General features: G+C 41.1%; 1 protein-coding gene across 1 annotated transcript in view; it reads right to left on the reverse strand.

Moving 5' to 3' along the window:
- Positions 1–24,844, reverse strand: part of ATP13A4 (ATPase 13A4) — a 42,224-nt gene extending 17,380 nt beyond the window's left edge. The window contains exons 1-18 of the mRNA XM_057385382.1: positions 24,681–24,844; positions 17,016–17,189; positions 14,436–14,567; positions 12,161–12,231; positions 11,988–12,068; positions 11,069–11,138; positions 10,165–10,299; positions 9,680–9,752; positions 8,905–9,036; positions 7,566–7,736; positions 6,978–7,135; positions 5,285–5,473; positions 4,935–4,996; positions 4,046–4,196; positions 3,367–3,453; positions 2,550–2,703; positions 1,848–1,959; positions 272–396 (exon numbers count right to left, since the gene is read on the reverse strand). Of these exons, the coding sequence (XP_057241365.1) occupies positions 272–396; positions 1,848–1,959; positions 2,550–2,703; positions 3,367–3,453; positions 4,046–4,196; positions 4,935–4,996; positions 5,285–5,473; positions 6,978–7,135; positions 7,566–7,736; positions 8,905–9,036; positions 9,680–9,752; positions 10,165–10,299; positions 11,069–11,138; positions 11,988–12,068; positions 12,161–12,231; positions 14,436–14,567; positions 17,016–17,189; positions 24,681–24,743 (2,140 nt within the window). The 5' untranslated portion in view covers positions 24,744–24,844. The remainder of the gene's footprint in view (positions 1–271; positions 397–1,847; positions 1,960–2,549; positions 2,704–3,366; positions 3,454–4,045; positions 4,197–4,934; positions 4,997–5,284; positions 5,474–6,977; positions 7,136–7,565; positions 7,737–8,904; positions 9,037–9,679; positions 9,753–10,164; positions 10,300–11,068; positions 11,139–11,987; positions 12,069–12,160; positions 12,232–14,435; positions 14,568–17,015; positions 17,190–24,680) is intronic.
- Positions 24,845–27,093: the final 2,249 nt, after the last annotated feature.

The following is a 27,093-nucleotide window of genomic DNA, read 5'->3' on the forward strand; positions in this document are numbered from 1 at the left end:
ACAAAAGGTTTGGAGATTTGTCCTGAGCACGCATGATCCATCTCTTCTCATTTCTGGAGGCCCTATATAAAAGGGATCTTGCATGACATGCTTTAATCAGAATCAGACACAGCCTGGTGATAGCATGGTTCACCTCATGTCACTATTAAAACACCAATGTTTTTTGGATTAAATATCTGTGCCTTCCCACCAGTGGTGGAGACAACAGCAGACTGTTCCTTTAAACCCTGTCTGGGCTGTGACACACAAATAATCCACATTTTTTGGATACCTGTGACCATAACACTCCTGATGCAGGCAGCACTGAGCTCTTCCAGGACAGGCTTTGTCTCTCTCTTTAATCGATTCTCCATTATCAGCAGACCSAGGAATGTCAGATCAGATTCTACCTCCTCCCTAGCAATCAAAAAGAGACAGATTCAATTATTTATTTYGCCTTTATCACCACTGGATTTGGTKATAGCCAGTTATAAYTATCAACCAYMCTACCTAACTCAAAAGATTTAAAATAATTTGCCTATTTTCTGCAGTCTCAGGATATCTGTCTTTTGTGRTGCTGTTTCAATACCAGCAGTGCTGACTCAGTACCAGCATCCTGAATCTCCTGCAGGACTCCCAAACTGTGGTGGTCTGATTTTGAAAGTTCCTGCACACTAGATTTTTTCATTTGAGGACTGTACCACAAAGAAACACACCTTAGTTAATATATCTACTCCTCTTGACAGCTGGACCTGAGCACACAGCATGTGGCAACTCCAATTCTGTTTTCCCCTACATTTTCCTTTTCACTTGTGCTATTGCTTTTTTACAGTCGAACTCAAGCAGTTGAGAATTTGGTAAACACCCCATCCCTGAGTCATGAACTAGAGGTCTCTCAGGGACACAGGTTGACTCTGAAGAATCTGAAAAGAAGAAAAGCTTTCAAGCACTTATTTTAGCCACCAGGGAGAAGGYGATGCCAAACACTCTCATKGCACAGCTGAGTCAGGTGGTGCCTSAATAGTCACTGCTTTCAGTGCAGATCTTGTGTTTGATCAGCAGCTTTCTCCTTTCTCCTGGCAGCATAAACATCACACATGCTGTAAATGCACACACAACTGCAAAATCTGGGCCATTTCACACACATTTGCTCGCTGGGTTGGATAGGTCTGTTATGACACCTGTCACAAGAGTTAAGCAACCACTTTGCCTCAGTGTCATTGGCCCTTTCAGCAAAGCAAAAAGCCCTGTGAAAAAGCAAGTGATTTTCACTGGATTAGGATCTGCAGCTGGTAAAGAGAGAGGACAGCAGATTCTCAGTAACTGCAGATATTTCAGAAGTGGTGTTTCTTCACGTCACAGGCAAAAGCAAAACGGATTTGGGGAAAACTACATGGATTCATGTACAAGTATTGTTTTGTGAGATTCATGAAAAAAAATAATACCATCAGCATAATAGAAGAATTTGCTGATTTCTTTAGAAACTAAAGAGAGCCAAATCTAGAATGTTAAAGGACTGGACCAGGAAAACAGCAGAAGACAGCTTGCTGACTTTGGGCTAGAGAACAATAATGCTGCCTTTGCTTAACCAAAAAGYGTGGATAATAAAAAAGAAAAATTCAACTGAGAACTTGGGTAAATCTTCAAGGAGACTGGTGGAAGTGATGGAATGAGGAGGGTGTCTTCAGTGCGTAATAGTTATGCTTCCTATGTGAATCCAAAGTTAAGAAATGTGCAAGGATTCTGGGATTTTGCTATAAGATGCCCTTTACCTATTGTCAGACCTATAGCCAGATTTAAATCAAATTCCCTCCAGCCTGAATCTAACAAACATCTGTACTACAACCCTGCTCTTGGCAGTGCCTTACCTTGTCAGAGCTGCAGGAGGCTTCCCTGCCTGGAGACATTTACAGGCCAGTCCAATGACCCTAAAGCCCTGGGCTGTGTAGAGCAGGAGCTTGCTTTCAAAGTTCAGTGGGACTGTGCAAAAGAGAAAAAAAGAGAAAAAATAAAAAGACAGTTCATCGCAGCATTTAACTGCTTTTTAAYAGAAGCAAGCCTTGGAGCAAGGAGGATTTGTGTCCCAGAGGGCCTGTAGACCTAGAGTCTACTGATAGGCCAAGCACATCAAAGAAAGGAGCTGAACTTAATTTTCTCCAGTAAGAAAATCATTGCCCCCCCCCTTATCACTTTGAATTTAGTTCCCAAACTATTCTGCAAAGACTTCCTTCTTCAGGGGTGTCATGAAAGATCTGTGCTTCTCAAGATGCCCTCCCAAAATTTGGAGGAAAAAAAGAAATTTTTGAGGGGTGAGCAGACCTATAAATAACTTTTCCAAATATCTACTCTGATAGAGACTATACACTTGTACAGGAATTGGTAGTTGTTTTTATTGCTTAGGAATCCTTCTTTGTTCAGAAGAGCTGTGTGAGAGCTTAGCCTTGGAGTACAACAGAGACACTTTTCAGGCTGAAATCTTAGACACGGAAATCTGATTTGGACCTTCCATTTTATTGCCCCACCAAAAGTCACTTATGTGTTTCTAGAAAGCATTYATAAATGATAGTTACCTGTTTCTGCTCTACACAGCATGGCTACTATTTCTGGAGCCCCTTTTGTGAAGACCTGTGGATCCCCACCAATTTCCTGAGCAATKACAGACATTCTTTGCAAGGYTGAGGAAAATGGAAACTGATGTAAAATGGTAATTCCTTCCACTRGGGCCTAGGAGAAAAGCAAGTGGATTACACACTGCAGCAAGGACTTTAACTTCAGACTGAAGGATTTTAGGTCTGTCCTTTGGGCCATGGTAAGAGGCTAACCGTGTGTAATGGGCTAATTTGTCACACTTGGACAGGAATGATCAGTATATTAAGATGATACTAAATTTGTACAGAAATTTTAAGCAGGAAGAAAAGTTCACTGGCAGTTTTAGCATACTGTTAAATGTAATTTACTGAAAGGAATTCACTAGTCCCATTCCTTTAGAAAGACTGTGTTAGGTCTTACACTGGTTTTGTAAAGGAAAAATGCTTATTTGAAAGTGCCCCACCAGTGTACATCACCAGTAAGGGTCTGACATCAGCCACCAGACTCCACTGATTTCCCCTCTCAGCTGAATTCAGATTGAGTCTCAAGCCACCAGAACAGGCAAATCCCTGAGCTGGGCAGTCTCTAATCCAGCATCCCCCTGGTTTTGGTGTGAGCAGCAAACTCCCCCACGCATCTGTGATCAGAGAGAGCAGGGCAATCTCTCTGCAGACAGCAMAGGAAAGACAGAGTGGGGAGGAGTTCTCTTGGACAAAGATCCCCAGGCATTCCTATACTGAAAGGTAACCCTTACACTGACAGCCTAACTTGTGGATGTGAATCTCACAAATAGCTTACAGTGGTGGCTTTAGGTCCAGGTCTCACAACTGTGGCATGTGTGGATCCTTGACCTTCAGTCTGGTGTCCACTGGAATCATCTATTGCCTGTGTGTTGAAAGACAAAAACATTTCAGACTGCAACACCAGTATAGCTGAAAGGAACCGGAAGGATGCACTTAGAGCTTTCCTTCCCTCTAAACAAAGTATCTTATTCATTCCTGTGAGGGGTCTGTCTTATGTCAAACTAAAATCTTCCAATAATGGAGAATCCACTGCCTCTCTTGGMAATCAAATAGAAAGCCTCACCAGGTTCACTAAGACACCACGRTACCCTTGCAAAACAAATAGATTATGTTCTCTCACTGACAATAAATCCTTCATTCATTACAACAAAATAAACAAAAATCTTTAGACATAACATAGACTCAATGAGAAAATAATACACAATAATTTGTATTAATGTAAAAAGCTCTGCTCTTAAAGTGTTCCACAAATCACCTGGATACTTTTATCATCACACCATGATTGTGAAGAACAAAATTTTTTTTTGTGTCTAAGTACACTAAGTTATTCCTGTTTCACAGGAATTATTTAACAGAATCCCTGTTTCATTTGTAACTTTGATGGGTGCCTGCCTAAAGCTGAGATGGCAAGGTGATGTCCCTGCTGTTTGCATAACAACAAAGCACAGCTTTACCCAGTTAGTGGCCTCGAACATTTTCACATCCAGTGGGTCTCCTTGGATCTTGCCCTCCCAAACAATTAATGAATGACAAACTGCCATTGCTTTGAACACTGGGCCCCAAGGCAGGCTGTGGTCTGCAGAGAAACTGTGAACATCCTGAAAGCTAAAGTAAACAAGAACATGAGAGTTACTATCAGAGAACACCAAACAACATAAGACTAAAAAAATCCTAAGAAAAAAAATCCTAAATTTGGGGCACTGAAAGTCCCATCCTGAGGTCAGACCACTTGCATATTCTGGAGACTTGTCCTCCCCCATGAACTACTTTTCAGGCATCTGTTAAGGCTGGGATGCATATGCTCAGAACAGGTGTGCTATGCCTAGTTCAGGAGTCCATTGGGATGGAGAGAGGAAAAGATTATTCTAAAACATTTTCCTTAAGGGTCTTGCAAGGACTCTAGAATTCTGAAGCTGATACRAGTTTGAGCAACTCTGTGCATGCACATTTCTGGAAATGAAAAYAGGCAAAATCAAGGCCACTGAAAGAAGAGAGTGTCAATCTTGTGAGTAGCAGTGACTTCCTATCATAAAGAGTTGGGGTTACACTGCAGCTTTGAGAGCTAACCCAGCCTGTCTACTGCAKACTGTCTGCTTGGTTATGCTGTGCCAAATGCTGGCAACAGTGGCTGCCTCTTTTCATGTGGAACAGGATCCCTGGGATAAGGCAAACAACTCATTTTCCAGAGGCTACAGAAATAAAATAAAAAATTTAAACACGGGGTACTCCAAACTTAACTTATTTAACATGACCCGTCTTTCAGATTTGTTCACATATCTAGTAGGAGAATCCAGTCACTATCCCACCAAATTTAGATGCCATCGGCGTGTCAAGGAGCCTTACCAGTTTCTTTCACAGGGCAGCAAGCCCCAAAGATCCAGGCCATCTTCTGTTAAGGTGCCAGTCTAAGTTAAAATGTACATTTAAATTAACTTCCCACATGAGAGCTCCAAGAGGAATAAAAAGCGAGACTTATTTTAAGAAGTTACTGTCCAGAAAATGCCAGCACAGCGCAGAGCAAATGGGCTACCAGACAATTCCTAGGTACCAAGAAAAACAAGAATTTGCCACTGCTTCTGTTCAGACAAGAACTTAATTACACAGCCTTGGTCAGTGCTCAGTCAAACCCCAGTGTCCCACCCCCAGCTCATCTCCAATCACCAACAAGGGCACAACCACCACACAGCCATTACTTTRTCAAAGCAGACAAGGTTCAGCTGTCCACACATGTTGATCCTCTGTGGGCTGATGCAAAAGATGCCCTTTTTCTTCAGCCTCTGCTGGGTGTAAATGATTCCTGTTGTCAAGGCAGCTGGCAGAGCTGGCGGGACAGCAATTGTGATAACATCCAAAGCCTTTTTCACCACTTCTCCTGTYTCCTCCTGGCATAATAACAAAGAGAGTTATCAGGAAGGGAGGGACAAGGAGTGCTCCTTGCACTGAGTGTAGCCCTCTTCATCCCTCCTCCCCTCTACTGAAGGTGCTCCAGGCTATGCTGTTTTCTGCCCACAGTCCATCATGTATTCATCTCCATAAGAAATTAATTAGCTTGATTTAACCAGAGGCTTTAAAGCCTCATCACTGCTAAACAGCACCCTCCAGGCCTTCATTCATCCTCCATGCAAACAAACCTGCCAGGTAGAGATCACAGCCTCCTCCAAAACACATGTGTTCCAACATGCCACCTAGATTATTGCACCCTCAGTCAAACCCATTTTCCCATGAGACAACACGTGGGAATCTGCYATTTACATGGGCATTCATCCAAATGCCTACAGGCACAGGTCTGGACTCCATGTTAAGGTGACAGGTGAGACATATGGGATGGTGCTGAAAAGGAGGGTAAAATGTATGAGCTAATAATTTCTTCTGACCCTATGTTCTAGGCATTGTGAAAGAAAATTGCTTTTACCTGCAGGAAGAGAGATTAAAGTAACAGTTACATTTCTAAAAGCAATCTATAATTTGGGAGTTTGGAAGTCAGTGTAAAATCAACTGCCAGGATGCTGAGTGTGGGCACCATTATGCTGGACAGCTGATATCAATGCTAAAGAACTGAATGTGTTTCAAATTGGGGTCCCAGAAGTGAGACACTGCAAAGTAAAGCAAATCTGTAGTTCAGAAAGATTTGCAAACCATCATAAAGATCAATTATTGCTTGGGAGTTTGACCATAAATCATGTTGCATTTGATGGGCTGAATTTCCATCATGTTCTGGTTCTGCTTTCATTGATATTGTCTCAGACCACAGAACACCCCAGTTTGATAATATGTTGTATCTCTTTTATATTAGAATTGAGTACTTACCACCCACCTTTAGATAAACACTCCAGAAAACATTTAGTGCAGCCTGTAATTCACTCTTACAAGATTGACAAGACAGTTTCAGCAGCTGAGATARCATCAGCATGTATTTTACATATTACAATGGGGAAGTTATACTAAAAGAAAAAAAAAGGGAAAACTGCAAAGCAGACACCAGAATATGTTCTTAAACACACGTTCTTTGATATCCTAAGGGGAAACAATCTTCTGAGCCAACTGATKGTAGATTATTCCCCATGAGAAAAAYTATTCAAAAGCTGAATTACAGAATCAACCTTGCAACTCAGGATTTGGACTTTATATTGGCAGATAATCATCATGCATGAAATGATTTCTTGAAAGCTTATGAAGAAGCTGTAAATCAATTAGGCTTTAAAACTTGCAGAACTACTGTTTACAGTGCATAACTGTTCTCACATTGACCTCTATGAGAATGAGTGAACTGTACTAAAGTAAAAGGGACAGTGACAAAGACTATGTTTTTATATATAAATGTTTATGAAGTCACTCCAGTTTCAAATCACTTGGATGTGACCATTTCTCCCGCATTTTGTAACTCACCCCATTAAGTGCAAATACACACACWGTGTARATCATTCCAATGGCTGCAAATGCTATGAGGCACATCAGGAACCGGAGGGCATCTCTGTACAGCTTGAAGTTCATGGGTTTAGGGTAGAGAATGGACCTCACCAGATCCCCCTTGGCTGTATTGAAACCTGGAAAGACAAGATAAAACCATTCCAATGGAAAAACATTTCAAAAAATTCCCTGCAAGGAATGGGGGCCTTCAAAATTATTTATAATCTCTGCAATTTATGAAAGAAAGCCCAGGTGTTTAATTTTGGTGCATGTGACCTTATCTGCAGAATAGAGATAAGAGTTCTTTTTGTCTTAGGGGGAAGGATTTTTTTCAATGTTTTGAAAGCCAAAAAAAGTTAATCATAATCATATATTGGCAGTTTTTGTAGAAGTTATGCCAAACAAACAGAAACAACGTGTAATAACATAGCCCAGCCCAGGATAGCAATTCTCCTGACTGTTGTGAATATTGATTAGTGCCTTTAACTGAATGTGATTGGATACATCATCAGACTGTTCCAGTGAGAAAAATCATGGAATGAAAAGCGAAATGAAGTGTTGACTGACCAGTCCGCAGCACCACAGCTTTCACTACTCCTCTGTCATCTGCCTTGGTCTGGATGACCTCTGTTCCACAGAAGAGAACATGTTTCTTGTAGTCCTCTGCACAGTACACTCTCCAGGGCTTGAGGTTATCAGCTTGGGGTAAGTGGGTCTTTGTYACTGGAATACTTTCCCCTAGGGAAGATTAGCTCAGATGAGGGAAACTGMAGTACACTTAATAACAGCCTACTGACTTTCAGATTAGTACCTAGACATCTAGATGGTAAGGTAAAGGTATTCACTAGAGAAAACAGTCTACAGAAATTTTACTTTTCTATTTTGACATCTTCATAGTGAATAGAGCTTAAACCTTAGCAAACAGACTGCCAGAGAAGAGTTTTCCTTTGCATCAGTACAGCAGTTTTGTGTACATCTGAGAACTGAAAGCAGGCCAAGGACTCTAAACCCTGGCTATAGATAGAGAGACTTGAAAAGAGACCTGAATTGGTGTTGCATGACTGCCCTTGGTGGCCACAATTTTGTTTACCAAATTTGAACCTCATGTGCAGGTCACTACACTATTCCTTCAAACAGATGGGAGTGGGACATTGCCTATCTTCCCTCCCTAGTAAAAAGGAGGGTTTTTAGCTCATTGCTTAACAGGCAACAAATTCTCTGTTTATCTCAAAGCAGATATTAAGGTGAAGAAGAAATATTTTGTAATTGCTGAAGTTTTCTAAATGAAAGGTGTTTCTGGAATGTCTCATTTATATGAAACTTCAGAACTGTCAGTTTCCATTTGATTCTGGGTCAAGACCAAATTTAAAGACAAGTAATAGAACTATGACCTCCCCCTGCACGAGAAATCCTGCTTTCCAGTGACCTCTCCCACCTGCTGTGTCCTCCACAGCTATCACAGGAACGTGGGGCTAAGTGGCTGGAGGGCTTGACAGACACTCCCACAGGCTGGAGCTGTTGCAGCAGTGAGACATTCAGCGAGTGACAGAAACCCCTGCAGCCACAGTGGCCTGTGGGCTCTGTGTGGGAACAACTTCTCTTCATAACCATTGTTCCTCCTCCTGTCCTGCTCACTCCATTGTCCACGCTCTCCCTTCTAATCAGAYCACCTCTTTCTAAATGCTGCACCCCAGGAAGGTAGAAAAGTAATTTTTGTCCATTGAGACAATAAACAACAATTTTGTCTCTATTATCTCAAACACTCAGATGAATCCCCTTCTAGGCCAGCTGTGGACTGTCTCACAGAAAGAGATGTATAAGATAMCAGCATCTATTCTGTGTCACTGGCTGAGGCCATGGGACTATGATGGAGTCAGATGGCAAACCTGGGAGGGATGAGCTGTACCTGTCAGCATGCTTTCATTTACAGTGCACTGCCCRCTGACCAGGATGGCATCACAAGGCAAAAGGGTTTTGCCCTCTTTCAAAACCAGCATATCTCCAGGAACGAGATGGTGCGATTCCAGCTCTTGGAAACCTGTAAGTGACATGTAATGCAAACTTTGTGCTTCATATATTTCTCTATATCAAGGGGAAAAAAATTCAAGGAACTACTTGCTGAATAGATCGTTAATTCTTTATAATGGTTGATAAATAAAGGACCAAAGTAGGACCTAAATATACAACCTCCAATATTTAGAAAAGCCTAGGCATCAGTTCCAACCATAGAATTTCTTCTTAGCTCCCCAGGAGCCCCACCAATGGTTACTGTTCCAATGCACTGACCTAACTGAAGAATCTTGGATCTACATTTCTTTTGTTGGCTTTATCTCTTTGTGCTGTGCTCTAAMTATCTCAACAATGAACAGACTTTGCATGGAGCTTTTAGGTGGCCTCACAGCCATTTAATAGCTATGTTGTTGCTTATGTCATCATTGCTTTAAGAAAAATTAGTTTTCCTGACAATTTTCTGCTAAGGCTGCAGTCAATGGTTAATATGTCTGATGTGCCACAACATATTTCTAAGTCAAATTAACTCTATGTGCAGAAGTGAGTTAACTGAGCTGAGAAACAGAAGAGGAAAACTGCTTTAGAATAAATTTGATTCTACACATGCTTGGGTTTTATATAAATTACTACAGAAATAAAACATATTGAAAAGAGAACCATAGAGGAGTCACCTTCCTTATTTCTGCAGACAGTGACCATGATGTTGTTATGAGACTCAACCAGTCTGTGCAGTTTAATGGATTGCTGTAAATTAAAGAAGAACACACAAAAGTATTACATCTTACTTACATGATGCAATTTTTCCACTAACAATTATTTCCTTTTGTTATTTGTGGTTACGAGAGCCTTCAGAAGCTGGGGTCTGGCTCTACCAGGAACTATACAACCACAGGGAGCAAGAAACTCCTCACCCTAATTATGGAGAAGTTGTAACAAAATGTGACAAAGTGAGCCCTGGAATGGGGAAGGGAGGATGTGGGTAAGGTACCACACAGAGATTATGATGACTAGGAGACCAGGCCAGCACACCTGCCACTACACAATGTCACAAGACTAAACCTCTGAGTAAGTCTGACAGTGCAAATGTTGTAACATCCTGGCCATTCCCAGATATTAGAAGCAAATCCTCCTTGTGGGAAAAGGTGAGGTGTCTCACCTGTCTCAGATCATATACAGTCAAAAATATTGAGAGGAGGGACATGATTATGATGGCACTGGCATACTCCATGTAATCTTCAGAAAACCACAGACACACACTGAACAGCTGGAACACGTAAAATGGATTTAGGACCTGTTGGGAGAGACAGCAATGGTAAAGAGCTGGCCACATTTAAATGACCACAACATACCTAGACAGTCCAACCTGTTAGGAAAGGGCTGCAATAAGAGACATCAAGTGTTGTGACTTCAGTCTAATCAGATTGGACCATCTCCATMTGACAGAAGGGCCAAATAACCTGGACCAATAGGATATTGTTGGGGATGTGAATGACTCAGCCCAATCCTTTCTTTGTTTGCTTCTTGCAAGAAATGTAACAAAGGTGAGAGAAGAGCAGGTTGTGCCATGAGCATGGAGCTCACACACCATAGGCACATCTCCACAAACATCCTGTTCAGGCCACATATAGRCTGTTCCTGTCTGAAAGGGATATTGGTGCTTTGTGTAATGCTGTGCCCAGAACCATGAGCTCACTGAACCTCTCTGCAGCTGTAGGCATGCACCAGGTACTGCTGCTCACTTTGTCTCTGCTGCTCAAGAGACAGCCCTTGTCTGGAAGGTTTGATTTCCAGTGCAGCTTGGAAACATTCACTGGCCCTCAGAAGGCAAAAGGAATGAGCTCYCAGGACACAGACAGCCACACGGGCATGGGGATGGAGGGTAGGGAACAATGAAGAATAAATGAATTCATGATGATTTCATGGAACAGCTTTAAACAGGATTTGAAACAGAAGTGTGTTTGTAGAGTGAGTAGTGAGAAGTTAAATCATATCTAGAATCAATTCTATGCACACTCAGCCTCCCCAAGAAGCTTAGAATAAAAGCAATAGGAATACTTAACCTCTTTGATGAGTAATTTCCAAATAGGGATCACCGGAACATCAATAGTGTTTGGCCCACATATAACTCTCCTGTATGGGGTAAAGACACATCACTTACAGACAAAATGGTGGCAATGTCATTCGTTCAAGAAACTGAAGATTTCAGTAGTCCTGAGAGTTTCTATTGATCCCAGCGTAAAGGCTGGGAAGATCTCTCTTCAAGAAAAAGAAATTAAATGTCCCTACAATGCTTATGTCAGAAAAGATGACTGTACCAGTGACATTTAATTAMATGGACAAGAGGTGTAAAACAACCTTATAGGCAAATGTTTTCATCATGCAAAAGTTACTTTGAAACACCATAAAGAAAGGAATTCTGCATTTAAAACTAAATGAYCCAAAACCAAATAATTTTGCAAAAAGTTAAGGGTGATTGGAATGTAAGATGTGACATGAGCTAAGGTTAGGAGCTGGATTTTCATTATTCAATCAACTGAAGATCATTTCTCTATTTAGCAGTTTCAGGAATAGATATTCTGTAACTTGCTTAATGATACAGTAGTTTATGAGAATACATTCAATGACCAGAACCAGTCGATTTGGAGCCCCAGTGAAGAAGCAAACACACAAATTATCTGCACTCTTTCACAGAGGCTTTCTCTTACTCCATATAAGAGCTGCTTATAGTTAGTTACAGGACATAATTATTTCCTGATAACAATAACAGTGATGAACACTGAGACATTTAAAAAACTTTGACAAGGAATACACAACATTCTCTAGCCCTTTTCATTTAACATTTCCACGCATGGCCATTTAATCTAAAATTACGTGCATATTAACAAATACACAAGAAATTCCAGGGAAGTGCACCAACAGCAGTGAATTTACATCTCTTTGAAATCCATAGGTTGAGTAGTCATGTTTTAAAATGTGTACCTGACATTCTGTTCGTTGCAGGTGAGACCAGAACCAAATTTGTCATGTATAGCTGAGCAAGTGTGGTGGTCTTCTAGGATTCTAAAATAGAAAGGGAGTCTTTTCCTTAGGACATTTTTCACAAAGAATCTTCACTTCCTCAGAGACTTGTTCAACCAGAGCAGTGAACTCACCCAACTTTCTGGAACTCTTGTGCATAGATATTCCAGACATAGCGGATTTTTTGCACTTGGATAGTTTTCACCTGCAAAACAAAACAGGGACAAAAACACAGGCAACATAGTAAACAAAAATATTCCCAGGTCTGCTCACAGAGCTCAGCTAGGCATCCTCACTGAGGTCAAGTACAGATAAAGCAAATTATATAGGAGGAGGGCAAGGAGGGAGAAAAGACAGGATTRCAAACTCTAATTCCCTAGTTGAATTCTGGATTGGGGTCCCCACCTCAATGCAGGTTCCAGTAAGCTTTACAGATCTTTAGGTCAAGCAAGTACAAAGCAGTGTTCTTTGTGAAGAAAGGMATAATCTTCACTCTGATTTCACAGAATGAAGGTAAAGGATCACTGATGCCATAGTGGGTACACAGGCAGCTGGAAAAGCCTATCTTCAGCCAACAGCTCCCTTGTTTCTCTCTTGCTTTGGGAAAAGCAGGGGTCTTTGGGACATTTCTTGGCRTGATGCTGAGTCCATCAAGATGTGCCAACGGACAAGAAAGGCCATCCCAGGATACTGAGTCACTGCTGATGCTAAGCTCTTGCAGAGAAGTTCTCCATTAGGAGCACACGCTGTCATTTATAACTGGCAAGAGGAGTCTGTCCTGTCCTGTGCAACAATAATGAAACCTATTAGAGATAATGGCACTTCCTATCAGCTGGCAGAAGGCAGGGTGAGACACTGGTACACATGAGTGATGAAGGGATCAGCTCCAGGGAACTCTCCCTACCCAGCGCAATAAGCATTATTATAGATCAATGAAATCTAGACTCAACTCATCCACTGACTCAAAACCAAGTAACCATAGTCATTAATTTAACAAGACTGCTGCAATCAGGATTTCATGCAATAGGAGCTGCAATATCTGTAATGCTAAAAACTGGAGTGGGAAGTGAGGGATTCAGCTCCCTGTTGGAAGAGGTCCTTGGACAGCTCTTGGGCATACAAAACTGTGTACTTGGGTGGYTTAAATGGCAAAAATGCTTTATAATTGACTTTTAAGTAGGGGCTTTTGATCTGCTGTGGAAGGATTAAATGTTTTCTCTTTGCTGTTTTGAAATCTGGTCTTTTCTATCTAGATGTTTTTATTGATATGAAAGCGGTATTTAAAGGGTCGACAATTTGAGGCTATATTTGTCTTTTTTATGTTACTAATTTGACCCTCTGAAGAATCTCACAGACCAGTCTCCACTTTCTTCATACTGTGTCAGGTGATTAAACTAATTGGTACTCAATTGTCCTATGTACATTAATATATGTACACAGCAGTAACAGCAACAGCTTTTCTCAGCAAAAGTTAGGTTTATAGCAAAAGTATTTGCTAAAAATTGTTGAAGATATAAAAAGAAATGTTAGTAAGTTAGAAATGTATTTCCTGAAAGGGAAAATAGCTCTTTTATGGGTTCCTCAGTGCAGTGTTCTAGTATCTATAATCAAGAGCCAGATATTAGCACATGATCATTTWGCATTCCTATTACTCACACAAACTTAACATGTAACACTAAGCAAGGCACATAATGAACTGTCTGGTACTTGTTCTAGACATGGGAGTAACTACATTAACTCAACTTATGAGGGACATTGAGATCTCCTTGGATCAACCAATTGTCCACCCTCTCCCCAGTCTATCACTGGGATCTCAAATCTRTGGAACTGGCAGAGACTGGCAGGATATATTTTTGCAAGAACAAGTAACAGTGACTCCTGTTAACCTGACACCAGCAAATGTASTTTGAAGCACAAAAGCAAGGAAAGGCAAGGAAGAAAAACGTGTTGAYGAAACATTTCTGGAAATACTGATGCAACTCAGGCATTTTTCTATTCCCCATCAGCTGCATTCATCCCTGTTTTCATGTTACTGTGACAGCTGTGTTCAGTTCTGCAGCCTCCTTTCAGACACATAATCACCCCTAAATTCCCTGATTCCTACGCCAGGTATGATTTTTATTTGGAACACTGATTCTTCACTGCCAACCCGTCTCCTGAAGCTCTCTTACTTACAACATAACATTTCTCTCAGAAACAGCAAGAATTCTCTTTTCATAACCCCCCTCAGAATAATAGGATTGTTACACAGGCAAGTACAGTTGAGTACTGTTCTCTTCTTTATCCACAGCTCACTTCGCTCCCTAAGCTGCAAGATTCTTAGGACATGTATCACAGCTCACTTTCACTCCATGAAATGGCTGAGATTTGCCATCATCTCCCAGATGCTGCAGGGAATACTTTACTTACTTGCAAATTTGGCTTCATTATGGCTTTGCTGAAGATTGAGTCTTCCTCAGYTGGGTAATCTGATCTACTTTTGATAAATGCAGACACGGAGATCCACGTCACGGTCTTACGAGAGTAAATCCGAAAATCATCCTAAATTATTATAGAAGAGAAGTGTCACAATTTGCCCCAAAACCAGACCAAACTCACTTTCACCCAGGAGTGAATGATTACAGCAGCCTTTCAAGACTACTGCTCTAGCTTTTTCTAAGGATTAACCAACAGAAGCCTTCCAACACTTGTGACTGATAGAAAAATCATTAGAATAAGAACAGAAGCRCCTGTCAAAATGTGAGTGCTGCAACTACTTCAGTGACCACAGGACTGGTGTTTGGCTGATAAGGATGGAATGTGAACACCAGGTCAAGATCTAGGACAGGTAAACAGCACAGGACAATCTGAGATGCAGAGACCGTGCTGTAAAGGGAAGATCAAAAGGAACACAGCGCTGTGCTGCAAAATGGATTTTTAGTGCCAGCACCTTTTCACAGCCACTCCTGAGTTAACACTTCATTGGAAGAAGTGCATCGGCACCGTGCCTTCCTTAGGACTCTTTAGACAAGCTTTTACCACAGAGTTCATGACCTTCCTATTTTTTATAAATAAATTGAACATTAGAACTGCCTGCTAACGAGTGTTGGTAGTTCAGTCCCAGGGATTAGAGCAACTGCTGCAGAAAGTGTGCTAAGTTTCAGTCCCAAACACTGAACTACATGCATTAAAGSCAACTGAGACTGACTGACATTCTGTGTGTGAGCAGTTTTGCAATTATGAAACTTCAATTGGAAAAGAGAGCAGTAAAAAAGATTTCTGTACCAAATATGAGTCCTTTAATTTAGAYGTTCAAAAAAGAACTTTAATAATGTTTATGTATCCTATTTATTTGCCCACTTCTTTCTTAAACTGGTCTTTTGAGTGGAATAACTTTTATTTTCTGATATTTATCTTTAATTTAGATTTCAGAATGGGTAGGCATTGGGATGCAAATTGAGATGGGAAACAGTGAATAACACAGGTGCTCATTATTCGAACTAAAGTGAATCAAAATTCAATAACAAAAGTGAGTTAATAGGCTCTTATATTGCAATTGCAGAGATAATGATGACTTAAGAATGAARGTTTTATGTGAAGTGAAAGATAATTCCAAGGATCAAGCTGATGAGATTACTTGTATCCTCATTAGCAGTAGCCATCATATCTGAGAWCTGATATAATCAGAATGTAGCAAAACAAAACAAAACTGTCATTTTAACACAAAGAATCATGAAGAAAACTGAAATTCTCAAACACCCAGAGCATGCTTTGAGAAAGCTTCTTGATAACAAGAACGTACAGTATGATTCAATTCCTGTTTAATTACACAAAGGATCATTTAAAAACTCATTTATCTGAAAAGTGTTTGGCATGGTACATGTTTTTAAAATTACACACAAGAATAGGTAATTAAAAAGGCAAACTGAATTGAAGATTAAAAGAGGATATTAACCCTAATATGATATTTTTTAAAAAGAAAGAACATACCCCCAGACTATTAAGATGAAGATTGTTCCATTATAAAATATTCAAAGGCAGATCTGTGATTTTCAAAACCTGGGATTTAAACTTCATTCTGCTCTGCTCATTTAAAAAGGCAGCTCAAACACAAAGGCAGCAAGTGATCCATTTTGCAATTGCAAACATTGAAAATGCCATTGTTCAGGAATCTTTGGAGCAGAACAAATCAAATTTCTGGAAGTAAACCAACCCTGCCAGCTCCTGGAGTATTCAGGCTCAGCTGGGATTCAGAACCAAGTCTCAGATTGCTTCTTTTGGTGTTGCAGTAGCTTCCATGAAATAAAACCAGAGTTTGCATATGTTGCAGTGCTTCAGTACAGTCCTCAACAGATAGAGACCTGTATTAGGAAACTACTATCAAAACATTACAGCTCTGAAAGCATCAGCTGCAGGAYTGCAAGGTTATTGGTCATGGGGTAGTGCTGATGGGAAATGGAAACACTGAGCCAAGAAAACAAGCAGTGTAAGCTTGCCCTCTTCCGTGTACTGATCCCTCATAACGCACAGTTGGACACTGCTGGGGACAGTGCTAGACAAATCTTTAATCTGGCCCATTAAAGTAATTCTGGCAGAGAGGGACATCTTCTGGGGAACAGCTAGGTAAGGGAGAAAGGATCTGCTGTATACTGCCAAACAAACAGGGGCTTTAGAATCTGGAGCACAAGGCTACAATGTAGAAAGCACAGGSATGGTGGAAGGGAGGAGGAAGGACTGAGAACAAAAGACACAGTCTTGAAACCATAGATATTATGGGTTTTATCACCCCAGTGTCTTTCATCTTGTCTGATCAGCTGTTACCCTCCATTCCCATCACCATCATACACATAATTTGTAGAACACTTGGAAGTTCTTCAGATCAACAATGGTACACATTATTGCAAGAAATCAGAGTGTAAGAGATTTCAGCTAACAGGATATCTAACAGTTAACTCCCCTTCAGACAGCTACATACTGGGCACTAATTTAAAGATTCAAGTAGGCACCTACTGTTGTTCTAAGCAGAACAATATCCGCTTCTTCCAAGCTGCATCGGATGCAGTTTACCCACACATCCCACTCTGGCTTCCAGTAAAACAGCAGCCTCAGAGCCCCACAGGACAGGATGTATCCAGCAATGCACAAGGCCTTTCGGCAGCCTTGAGTTTTGTAGCCAAATATGTCCTGTACAGCAAAGAGAAGGGAAAAATCATTACTATTTCTCCTAAAAAAWTGCCTGGAATACCCTCCCGTCATTCACTGCTCTCCCATGGGTACTACTAGGTATGGTACTGTGGAAAATCAAATCATAGAACTTGTATTTGGCTGTTCTACATGTCTTAAACATGACTACCAAAAACCTGCATCTTCAAWAGAACTTTTCATCCACCTCAAAAATTCCAAATTGCTGTAGCTTGAAACTCGGCGTGAAACACAGCTTTGTGTGTGCAGAAGGAGAAATGCTAGCAAAGCATAGAGATTCAAACCTTTATTCCAAGTCACTGATGCAGATTTGATGGACAGGTTTTTTTTAAGTCCCTGGGTGAGACAGCTGAAGAGCTTAAGTAAATCTGCATCAGAGGATGGTGAGTGATCAGTGCAGAGCTGCTGCAGCAGCTGAGACATCTTCAGCATCTTCAGCAGAAGCTCTGCTGCTGCCCTGCCCCAGAAGTGATCTGCATTAATGCATCTAAACTTCACAGGCTCAGCCAGCGCCTCTGCTTGCTGCCGAGTGACACTCTGTGCCTGAACCAGCTGGAGCTGTGTGCACAGCTTGGCACARACACAGCCTTTGTGGCTGTTCCCATCTTCCATGACAGCTCCAGTATGGGAATTTTGGAGCTTGCCAATGTGCCATTGGATAATTTCCAACAACAATAATAATAATAATAATAACAACTGTTAGTAAGAACATTTAATGAACACTTGCAGAATGCTTTACTTGTTCAGAGGGCCAAAGGAAGGAAGCTTCTCATTTTATTTGGATGAGTAGGTGTTATTATTCCATTTTTAAAGCTGGGGAAATTGTTACAGTGAGGCAAGGTGACTTGCCCAAAACATCAAAGAGATGTCTGTCAGCATTACATTTTAAGAGCTGCAGATCTTGGTACCTCTCAGTACAACTAGCAGGCACTTGTTGAATGTGAAATGACATCTATACAGTGAATTTATGAAGGAGCTGCAGCCTGAGCTGAGATGGGAGATTCCATGTCTGCAATTACATGAGGTGACCAGAAGAATTTGCTAACAGAAGGGTTAAGGTTCCTCAATCCCTTTCTTCTGAGTATATCTGCAGCAACTGTGCAATCTGCTGCTGAGGATGAGATACCTGCAGCTGCAGATATTGCAAGATCCATTTATAAAGGTGAGAAGAAAAGGCAATGTAATTGTAAGGATGACTAATGCATAATTCCTGTTTCTGTGCTGGTGTCTTYGCTTGTTTTGTGAAACACAGGCCCTGCCCAGTGGTTCCACACGCTGCCTCGGCACACCTGCTCCGTGGCATTCTCCAAACAACAGACTGTCATCCTAGGCAATCTCCTAGAGGTTTCTAAGGGGAGGAAATTGGCAACTCGGAGGAAAAAGTAAACAACACAGGGAAGTGGTTTGCACTGCACAGGACCTGGTTATACCACCTGTGAGATGCACACACAGCATTTTCAAAGGCTCCTACAATCTSTGAGCAGACCAAGAGAACAAGACAACTCTGAGCAGACAGAAGGAAGCCCATGGAGGACAGCAGACAGGTGAGGTTGCTAGGAGTTAGYTGGTGTGGTAGTCATGTGCTGTTAATATCCAAATGCTCCTGTAAGCAGACAAAGGATCTCCATTCAACTCTGTCCAGTTTATCTTTAACAAAAATGTTAAAGGATTAGTGCCAGCACCATCATACAGAACAGTACATAGAACAATGTGAATTTTCTCTTCACAGCAACTGCTTCCTAGCAAGATCCAGCCACTTGGATCCAGRCTTCACAGCTTGTCAGCAAGGCAAAGGATCTCCCAAGGAGACAGAGATGCCTAAGGGAAGAACTGTTAAAAGAACACACCTTCCGACTTCYTCCAGTATATGGCTGGACCTGGAATAACTGGAATCATATTTTCAGATTGGGATGGGCATGAATATCAGGGTGGGGAAGAACAAGATAGCTGCCATGTGCATCTTGCCTCTGCCCGTGAATCACTCCTGTAATTTTCAGTTTCTGTGCCTTGTGCCCAATGTCTGAGAAGGCAGTAAGGCAATAGCTAACACAATTAAGAAAGRAGAGGGTGGGTGCTCTACCTGTGACTGGCAGTCATTTGGGATCATCTTCTGTTGGCASTGCTCCTCTCCACTCAATTGTTCAATGATTCCCCAAGCCTGATATGACAACACAACCACAGAGCTAGAGCAGACTCTGCATTTCTCTGCCCAAGAAACCATGCACCAATATATTAAAACATGTGTCTGAGTCCCCCTATGCCTGCAAATATTTTAAGGCCCTTTCTTCCAGAATAGTTTTGACTAAAAAAGTGATTTGAATCCATAGATCTCAAGACCAAAACCAAGCATACATCAGTATTTCTCATCTCAAAAAACAGGAGAGTCAAACAGGGAAAACAGCTCATCTGGGATAAAAGGCCATGCTCTTCAAGATATCCATTACGCTGTGAGCTGCATCTTGCTGCTTCTCACAAGGGACTTTCCTCAGACAGACAGACAGATAGATAGAGGGATACCACTGATCTGTTCTGACCCTTCAAGAGYATGATTTGCCATGAGAACCGAGATGTTGGTTCAGGTTTGTTGGTTTGTGTCTTGACGAGTGTGACATTTCTGAATAGAGCTGTTCTGGAGTTCTACAAGGAGTAAGCTGGGAAAGAACAAACATCAGGTGTTAACTGATGCATCTGGATGTTCATGAARGAATCCATTCCCAAATCTCTTTCCCTTGGTTTGGAAATGTCTGGAGTGAGTTACCTTGGCTATATCATTGAGAATTAAAGCTAGGCAGGGAAATAGACTGAGTTCCAACTTGACTTGTGCCAAAGTTCCCTGAGCCGGAACCTTTCAATGCTTAACTTCAGTACAGAATGTTCTGTTAGGTTGAGGAGTTTTTCCCGGCCCTGTGCTTTCAGATGRAAGGATTATAGCAATGAATGCTGCATTCATTAAGAAAAAAATTAATACATGAATAACTCCTTGTTGAAACAGAAACTTCTCACTTGTCAAATACGTCAAAATGAAATTCTTTAGAAGAATTCTGAAAACAATTATCTTCCACAAAAAATAAGTGAATGATCAACCCATAACAGAGGTGTCCACAATGTGCATGAAGAAGGCAGGAACAGATGCAGGTTTACTTAGCCATGTGAATGACTTACAATATCTAGGGTTTATAAATTCTTCAAGCTTATTCAGGATACAAAAATCTTCATGCATATCCACTTGGCAAACAAAACTTTCAAGGCTGGCAGAAGTCCTGGTGTCGATGTCACCAGTCAGAGGATGTCTATCAGGTTTGTTTTATGTGGTTAAGGAAACAACTTTTGCKGTGTTTCATTTCATTGTGCTGGTGCAGACATGCTTCTTTTGAAGAGGGGTCTGATGAATACAGATTTGCACCTTGACAACTTTTCTAATGTATGAGCAAGTTCAGTGAGTGCATTTGGCATAAACCAAATAAACACTATAAACCACTTCACAGCCATATAATCTGGGCTCTGGAGTGCACCAGACTAGGAGCTGGTGAAAAACAAAGCAAAGATTAGCTATATGTAAGACTCCAAAGGGCTTCTCATTATCTCACAGGAGGTAACAACATCTACAAAATAGGCTGGTATACAGTGTTCATCTCATCTTGGATAATTTTTAATAAATTGTAGTTTATTGCAAAATTTTGWTTCCTCATCTGTTAACATCTCTTTTCTCTTGAGACTCCCAATGTGACTGTAACAAAATGGTTTGACTTGTGAGTGAAGGGTCTAAGAAGGGGCYTGGATTATTGGACAGAAAAAGCTGCCAGACCTGCTCAGTTGGCAAAAAAAGGCTCTTAGCTGCTTTTACAACCATACAAAGCCAGCATTCAAGGGCTTATCACTCTAGTGTCCAGCAAGTCTTTGTTACTTATGTTTAAAAGAAAAATTGCCTCCAACTGCCAGGTCATCTGCAAAGCAGAATTTAAATGCAAAAGTCAAACAAATTCAGACACCTTTTTCTTTGGTGAAAACAAAGCCTGTAGCTACCCTCAGAAAGCCTAAACAGTAGCTGTGARCAATTATATTTCTGGCAAACTCAACACCAGGTACTCTATTATGAACAACCTGTTGCTATAACAACAGATAATAGGATTAGACTTKAAAGACTGGTTAAGATTCACAAGGAATTTAATAACTGAATCTCATTCTTACCAACCAGRACCTGAGGGTTTGTTCCTGTTCCCTCTGAAACCAGCAGCAATATTTACTATTGTTCCATTAGCAACAAAATTTTGCCTTGTAGCTTCTATTTCAATTTCAAAAGCTACATTTTTTCAAACTCAAAGTATACAAAATTCCATATCAGATTCTTTTCAGAATTTTAGCATCTCAAAGGAGGCAGTCAGCTGTCAATATGCAGAGGTAAACTGAGGTTCACCATCTGACTGACTGCAGTTCTCCCATTCCTTCAGCCACAAGCAATGGGGAAATACATGCTTAAGAGAGGCTTCTGGCAAATCCTTCCTGAAGCAGTAGCCTGTTAAAGTCTTTTGCACTGAAAGACTTAAGCTTCACACTTTAGGTTTTGTGCAAAGGGAATGATTATTCCTAAGCTGTGCAGAGAAGAGYATCAAATTGACAGAGGGCAAAAGGATGTGTTTTTCCTCCCTCTTCCTATGCCACAGTAATGTGCTTCTTCTCAAAACACTCTTCAAGCAGATTTTTCTGAAGGGAAGCATACTATTAGCCCTCTCTGAGGCAAGCTGCTGTGTCCAGAGTGCTCACACACTACYAAAATCTTCCTGGTACAGCAAATGGTTATGGAGAAAGAGAGAGTTTATCTCTTGCTCTGACTATGCTTTGCTAAGTTTTAGCTGCATACCAGAAGGGTGAAATTACATTCAAGCAAATGTTCTGCAGCAATGTAAAGTAATCCCAAAGACATACATGAGKATATACAGGGGTAGATTTTCTAAATCAAAGAGATTACTATTAATTCAGAACTATCTAGCATCTCAGCTGYACCAAGAAATGGAAATACAGAAGAAAACTTGAAAGCATTTCTTCTCATTAGAGGTCCCCAACTTGCCTYAGCAAACTGTACAGCTGGTTCAACACAGGGAAGCATTGCACTTCCAGAGTTCAAAAGAATTACTTGCATGCTTTCAGATTACTTGAACTATTCCACTCTGAAAGAATTGGCATTTGCACAGTGTCAGATGTTACAKTATTAGACTGAGTGATCTGATCTTGCCTGAGAAGTCAAGAACTGCTTGTTAATAATTTGGCTCAAGTAGATGAAACTGACTGTTGAAAACAAAATACATTCTTCATGGATTTGAATTTTAAAAAAAGATGTTGCAGGGTCACAGAGATATTATGCACCACTGCCAGTTTTTGTGGTTGTCGGTAATTTAAAATATACCATTTTAACAAAGAAAGAACCTCTGCATATAATTCTATTTACCTCATGTATTCTCCTTCACTCCTCTGTTTAAACAAAGCCTTCTTTGTCTCTTCACAACTACTCTCTTTGTCTCTTTCTTYACAACTAATCTAGATATTACTTTTTCTTTTTTCACACAAATACACACATTAGCTGTTCTCTTTTTCTACACGTTGCTTTTTTTTCTCATCCTCTTACAGTACCTCATACTCATATCCTCATGGATATCTTCCTSTATATCATACATCTTTTCTCTCTTACATAAATGTAATAAACACACATGCATTCTTGCCTAATTTAGCATAATCTGGCTATATTTTAATTGCATTTATTACTCAAGTGCTTCACAAATCTCTTAATCCAGAGTGTCTGGCAGTTGCCACACTCTCCATGCCTGCATGTTGTGAAGCCTCAACACTGGGCACACACACCAGCTGTGCATGGAAAATGCCAGATTCCTGAGCACCAGATTCAGGACACGTGAGTTCAGTATGACACTGGTGAGAAACATGAACATCATTGGGATAATTGACTTCCTACAAGCACAGCTTGGGTGTCCCAGCAGTGCACAGCTGGAACGTTCAGGGTACAATAGTGTGACTGTACACAGCACCAGACAATCCACTTAAACCTAATTAGCTCCAGCTCAATTATGGCATTGCTGGTGACAGCACCAATAGTGGTGAGAACACGACAGGCTGTTTATAGTCCTAGAAGGACAGGGCAGGGTGGAGCAGACACAAACCCAGCAGCTGTTTGGAGCTGGGGAGCAGTGGCACATCAGCACCAGGGCTAGAGCCAGGAGTGGGGTGCTGCCAGCAGGTTTAGTAACCGGGCAGCAGAGCCAGTCGGGCTCTGCATTGCACAGCTAATTAGTCCCCACCCTCGGAGCCAGTGCCTTGTGTTTCCTGCACTGCTCAGTTCATGCTGCTGGGTGACTCTGTACTGCATTCTCCAGCAYATCCCAGATTACYCAGGTTTGCATGAGGCAAAATGTGGCATCTTCCCTTCCCTGARTGGCTGRRAGAGCTGTCTGAAAATCTACATTTRTCTTTAGAGATAACAGTTATCCAYRTTTGCACATGACACAGKCTCTCTCACTAGAATAGGAATCTCAGTGAGGAGATATCGAAGAGTTCTCCAGGATTTCTGAAAGTGAACAGTTGTATCAACTTGTGAGTATTGTGTTTCAATAGCTTTGCTGTTGTACACCCAGAAATCCTGCAGGTGCTCACAGCAGAGCTCCAGTGGCTCTGCAGCACATGAATTTTGAGAAGCACTGCATTTACCAGATATGCCTAAGAGTTGTTGTACAGCTGCATCATGGATCTGATATCTCCAGTAGAATCTATCAGAGGGACAGAATCCATGGGAAGAGCTGACCCACAACACACAGTAATGCCAAAACAGCTCAGAAGCACTGAATTCACTTCAATTGTGCACTGGAACTATTATTTAAGAGCAGTGCCATGCAGGAGACCAGGTATTTTCTGTAAACATAGAACTTACTTCCAGATTATATAGAATGCATGCAAATACATTTCTCCCTGGAAAACTCTGGAAAGAAATATAGTAGTTCTGTATTAAGGAATCCAAGCTTCAGTCTAGATAATGCTGCAAATTCAACAGACTGCATTTGCCAGTAATTTGTGCAAACATAACATGTGGTTTTGTGTTCTGGAGAAAGACATGGTTTCCAGTCTCTACCTGGAGCTGACCCTGGAGATTCAGCTGTCAGATGATTGGGAACACCAGTCTGGCCCATCCCTCAAGCTCACATTAAACCACATCCATCTAGATTTGTAACACCACATAAACAATCTATTGAGCCATCCCCTATTGGAGGGGATAAGCAGTTAAATCCAATGGACACAACCAACCTTACTCTCTTTCTGCTAAAAAAAAAATTATATCCCTTTCTAACTGTATGTTTCAGCTATGGAAACACTCCAACCAGCAATAACTCAATTACAGTYGGTAGCATTTTATTGCAGAACACGTGCCACCTTCTGCTTCAAGCTCAGAAATACCTAGACAGAGATCCAACTCACCATCTCATTCTCTTCTCCCTGGTTAAGCTGTGCATAGTGGTTCTTGGTAGGATTTTCCCCCATGAAATGAGCCTCTGGAGACTTTCTAGAGCACCCTCAGGACAGGTCTTCAGCATAGTGTGCTTGAAGTTCTACATTGAGGAAGTGCTCTAAGTACACACCTTCCTTATAATTCTGATGATGTTTGAAGTAGGGAGCTCCTCCCTCTCTGGGGTTAGCAGGTAACACTTTATCCCTCCTCCCTCCATTCTGTTGTTGGAGTTTTGCAATTGTGAGGGTTCATGCAGAATTCACTTTAAAACAATGCAAGAAAGAAAAGGTTCAATGTCACAAGTGTTTGCCACAATATGACTCCAGGGCATAACTTTGGTAGGTGCAAGCAAGCGCTGTTGGCACAAAACTTTYAGGGGAGGGTAAGAGGGGAGTATTTTTCTTCATGAGATTATGGAATCACTGGAGACCAGGAGTGTGTCCAAATAAGAAGGAAAATAGGCATTGCTGTTGTTAAAACTCTTAGCAACCAGTCTGAACTAAGTGTCCAGCAGTGATCCCCACATACACCGTGGAAAAGAATCAAGCTCTGGCACTGTGAAAAGGGGCCCCAGTTTGTGCAGGTGGATTTGTGCACTGACTGTGTTAGGATTCAACCAGGCAGGATCTGTAACCAGGTCCTTTATCATTATTAAGAATATCCTCACAAATTGCCTTCTAAACTCACCATATAGCTTTGGAACACACCACTGAAGTTATTCTGAAGTTATTTACTCACTCCTAGGGGAAACTGGAGTTTCCCACTGATGTCAGTAAGCTGGATGTCTCTGACCTTTAAATGAGAGCCAAAAGGAAGCTGGCAGGAGAACAACNTTTTTTTTTTTTTTTTTGCTACTATTGGGCTGCATTTGTTGATTAGTCTTGTGATTCATTCCCATTTCACTACTATTTCCTTGTACTTTGCTACTTTCGAGAAGTTACACAAGAAATATTTTAGGAATGAGGTCAGGAAAGGCAAACCTGTTCTTCCAGSAAATTTTTAAAAACTTAAAATATTACTTCTAGGGTGACTGGAACAGATCAAGAGGTATCAAGTTAGTCCCTATTCCTTAGCATTTTACTGCCATGTGGCATGGACTTGTACAAGTTCATATCTCAAGCACCAGGAAAAACTACTGCCTGTCTTCCAGTGGCCAGRCTCAGAGAAACTGAAAAGGGAGAAATGCAGGGAACAGGGGAGAGAAAATGAAGGAGTTAGGTCAGTTAATACAAACTGATACGCACCTWTGCACAGCACAGGGGAAGATGTGTTTAGAAATGCTGGTGATAAGCACTGGAGCCAAGTTGTTCAGCCTTGACACTCACCATGCTTCCAAAAGGAGCCCAGAGCACAGGCTGCACTGACAAGGGTACAACGGTACTAATCTGTGTAAGGGTAATTTATTGTGTAAGATCACGGGGGAACAAAGGGCTCTCCATACCCAGCTCCAGTGTCACCCCCTCCTTCCTACCACTGTGACTCGCTCTGAGCCTCTCAACTTAACCATATTCTTGAGATTGAGCAAAGAGAATTCTAGTTACTACACCAGAGTCACAATTTTATATTAAAAATTCAAAAGAAAGAATTTGTTAAATTCCATTTATGATAAACCTGATAACACGAGAAAAAAGAGCATTGCTTTCTAGAAGTTGTAAGAGACAGGAAACAATTGCAAAGATACTTTTTCTAAGGCAGGCTGATGATTTTGGGAAATGACTCATTATTTTGGGAGGTGCCAGGGATGGTAAACAGGAGTGTTACACATGCTTTTTCTGCCTGGTCAGCTTTTGCTGCTTTCCCAAATATCAGCCTTGCTCTTTCTAGTGTTTGTAGCAGATTGGGGTGCAGCAGGGGTCCTTGGTTGCCCAGTCACAGAGATGAGAGATGAAGAGTATCCCACCAAAATAGGGATACTCCAGGGAAGAATCAAGGCTCACACAATCTTTTCACTATTCATTGGTTTATTCCAGCTCCAAGATGTTCTGTGCTCCTAGAGAACACCCTTACTAGGGTATTTATACTTTCACAACTGAAAACAAARRAAAAACAGATTAAAGGTGTAAAACGTTCATCATTTCCATAGTTTGACAATCTTTGATAAATTTCATCAGTCTGTTAATCCAGAACCAAAGAAGATGGTGATACATGTTCATTTTCTTAAGTATATTCACCATGTCCCGGAGAAAACACCTCTAAAGGAGCCAGAATTGAAACCTTTAGTGATATAATGCTCTCTACTGTTCGGAGTAAGAATTACAGCGTATTTATTAATAAGTTAGTTAGCATGTCCTATGGAGTATCATAATTCTTACTTTTAAATGGAAATGTGCCTTAAAAAATCATACCTAATTCAGAAAAACAACTGGTCAAGCTAAAATAGAA

This window comes from Malurus melanocephalus, unplaced genomic scaffold, assembly GCF_030028575.1.
Source record: "Malurus melanocephalus ecotype Western Australia unplaced genomic scaffold, MMel_1.1 scaffold_821, whole genome shotgun sequence".
Lineage (NCBI taxonomy): Eukaryota > Metazoa > Chordata > Aves > Passeriformes > Maluridae > Malurus > Malurus melanocephalus.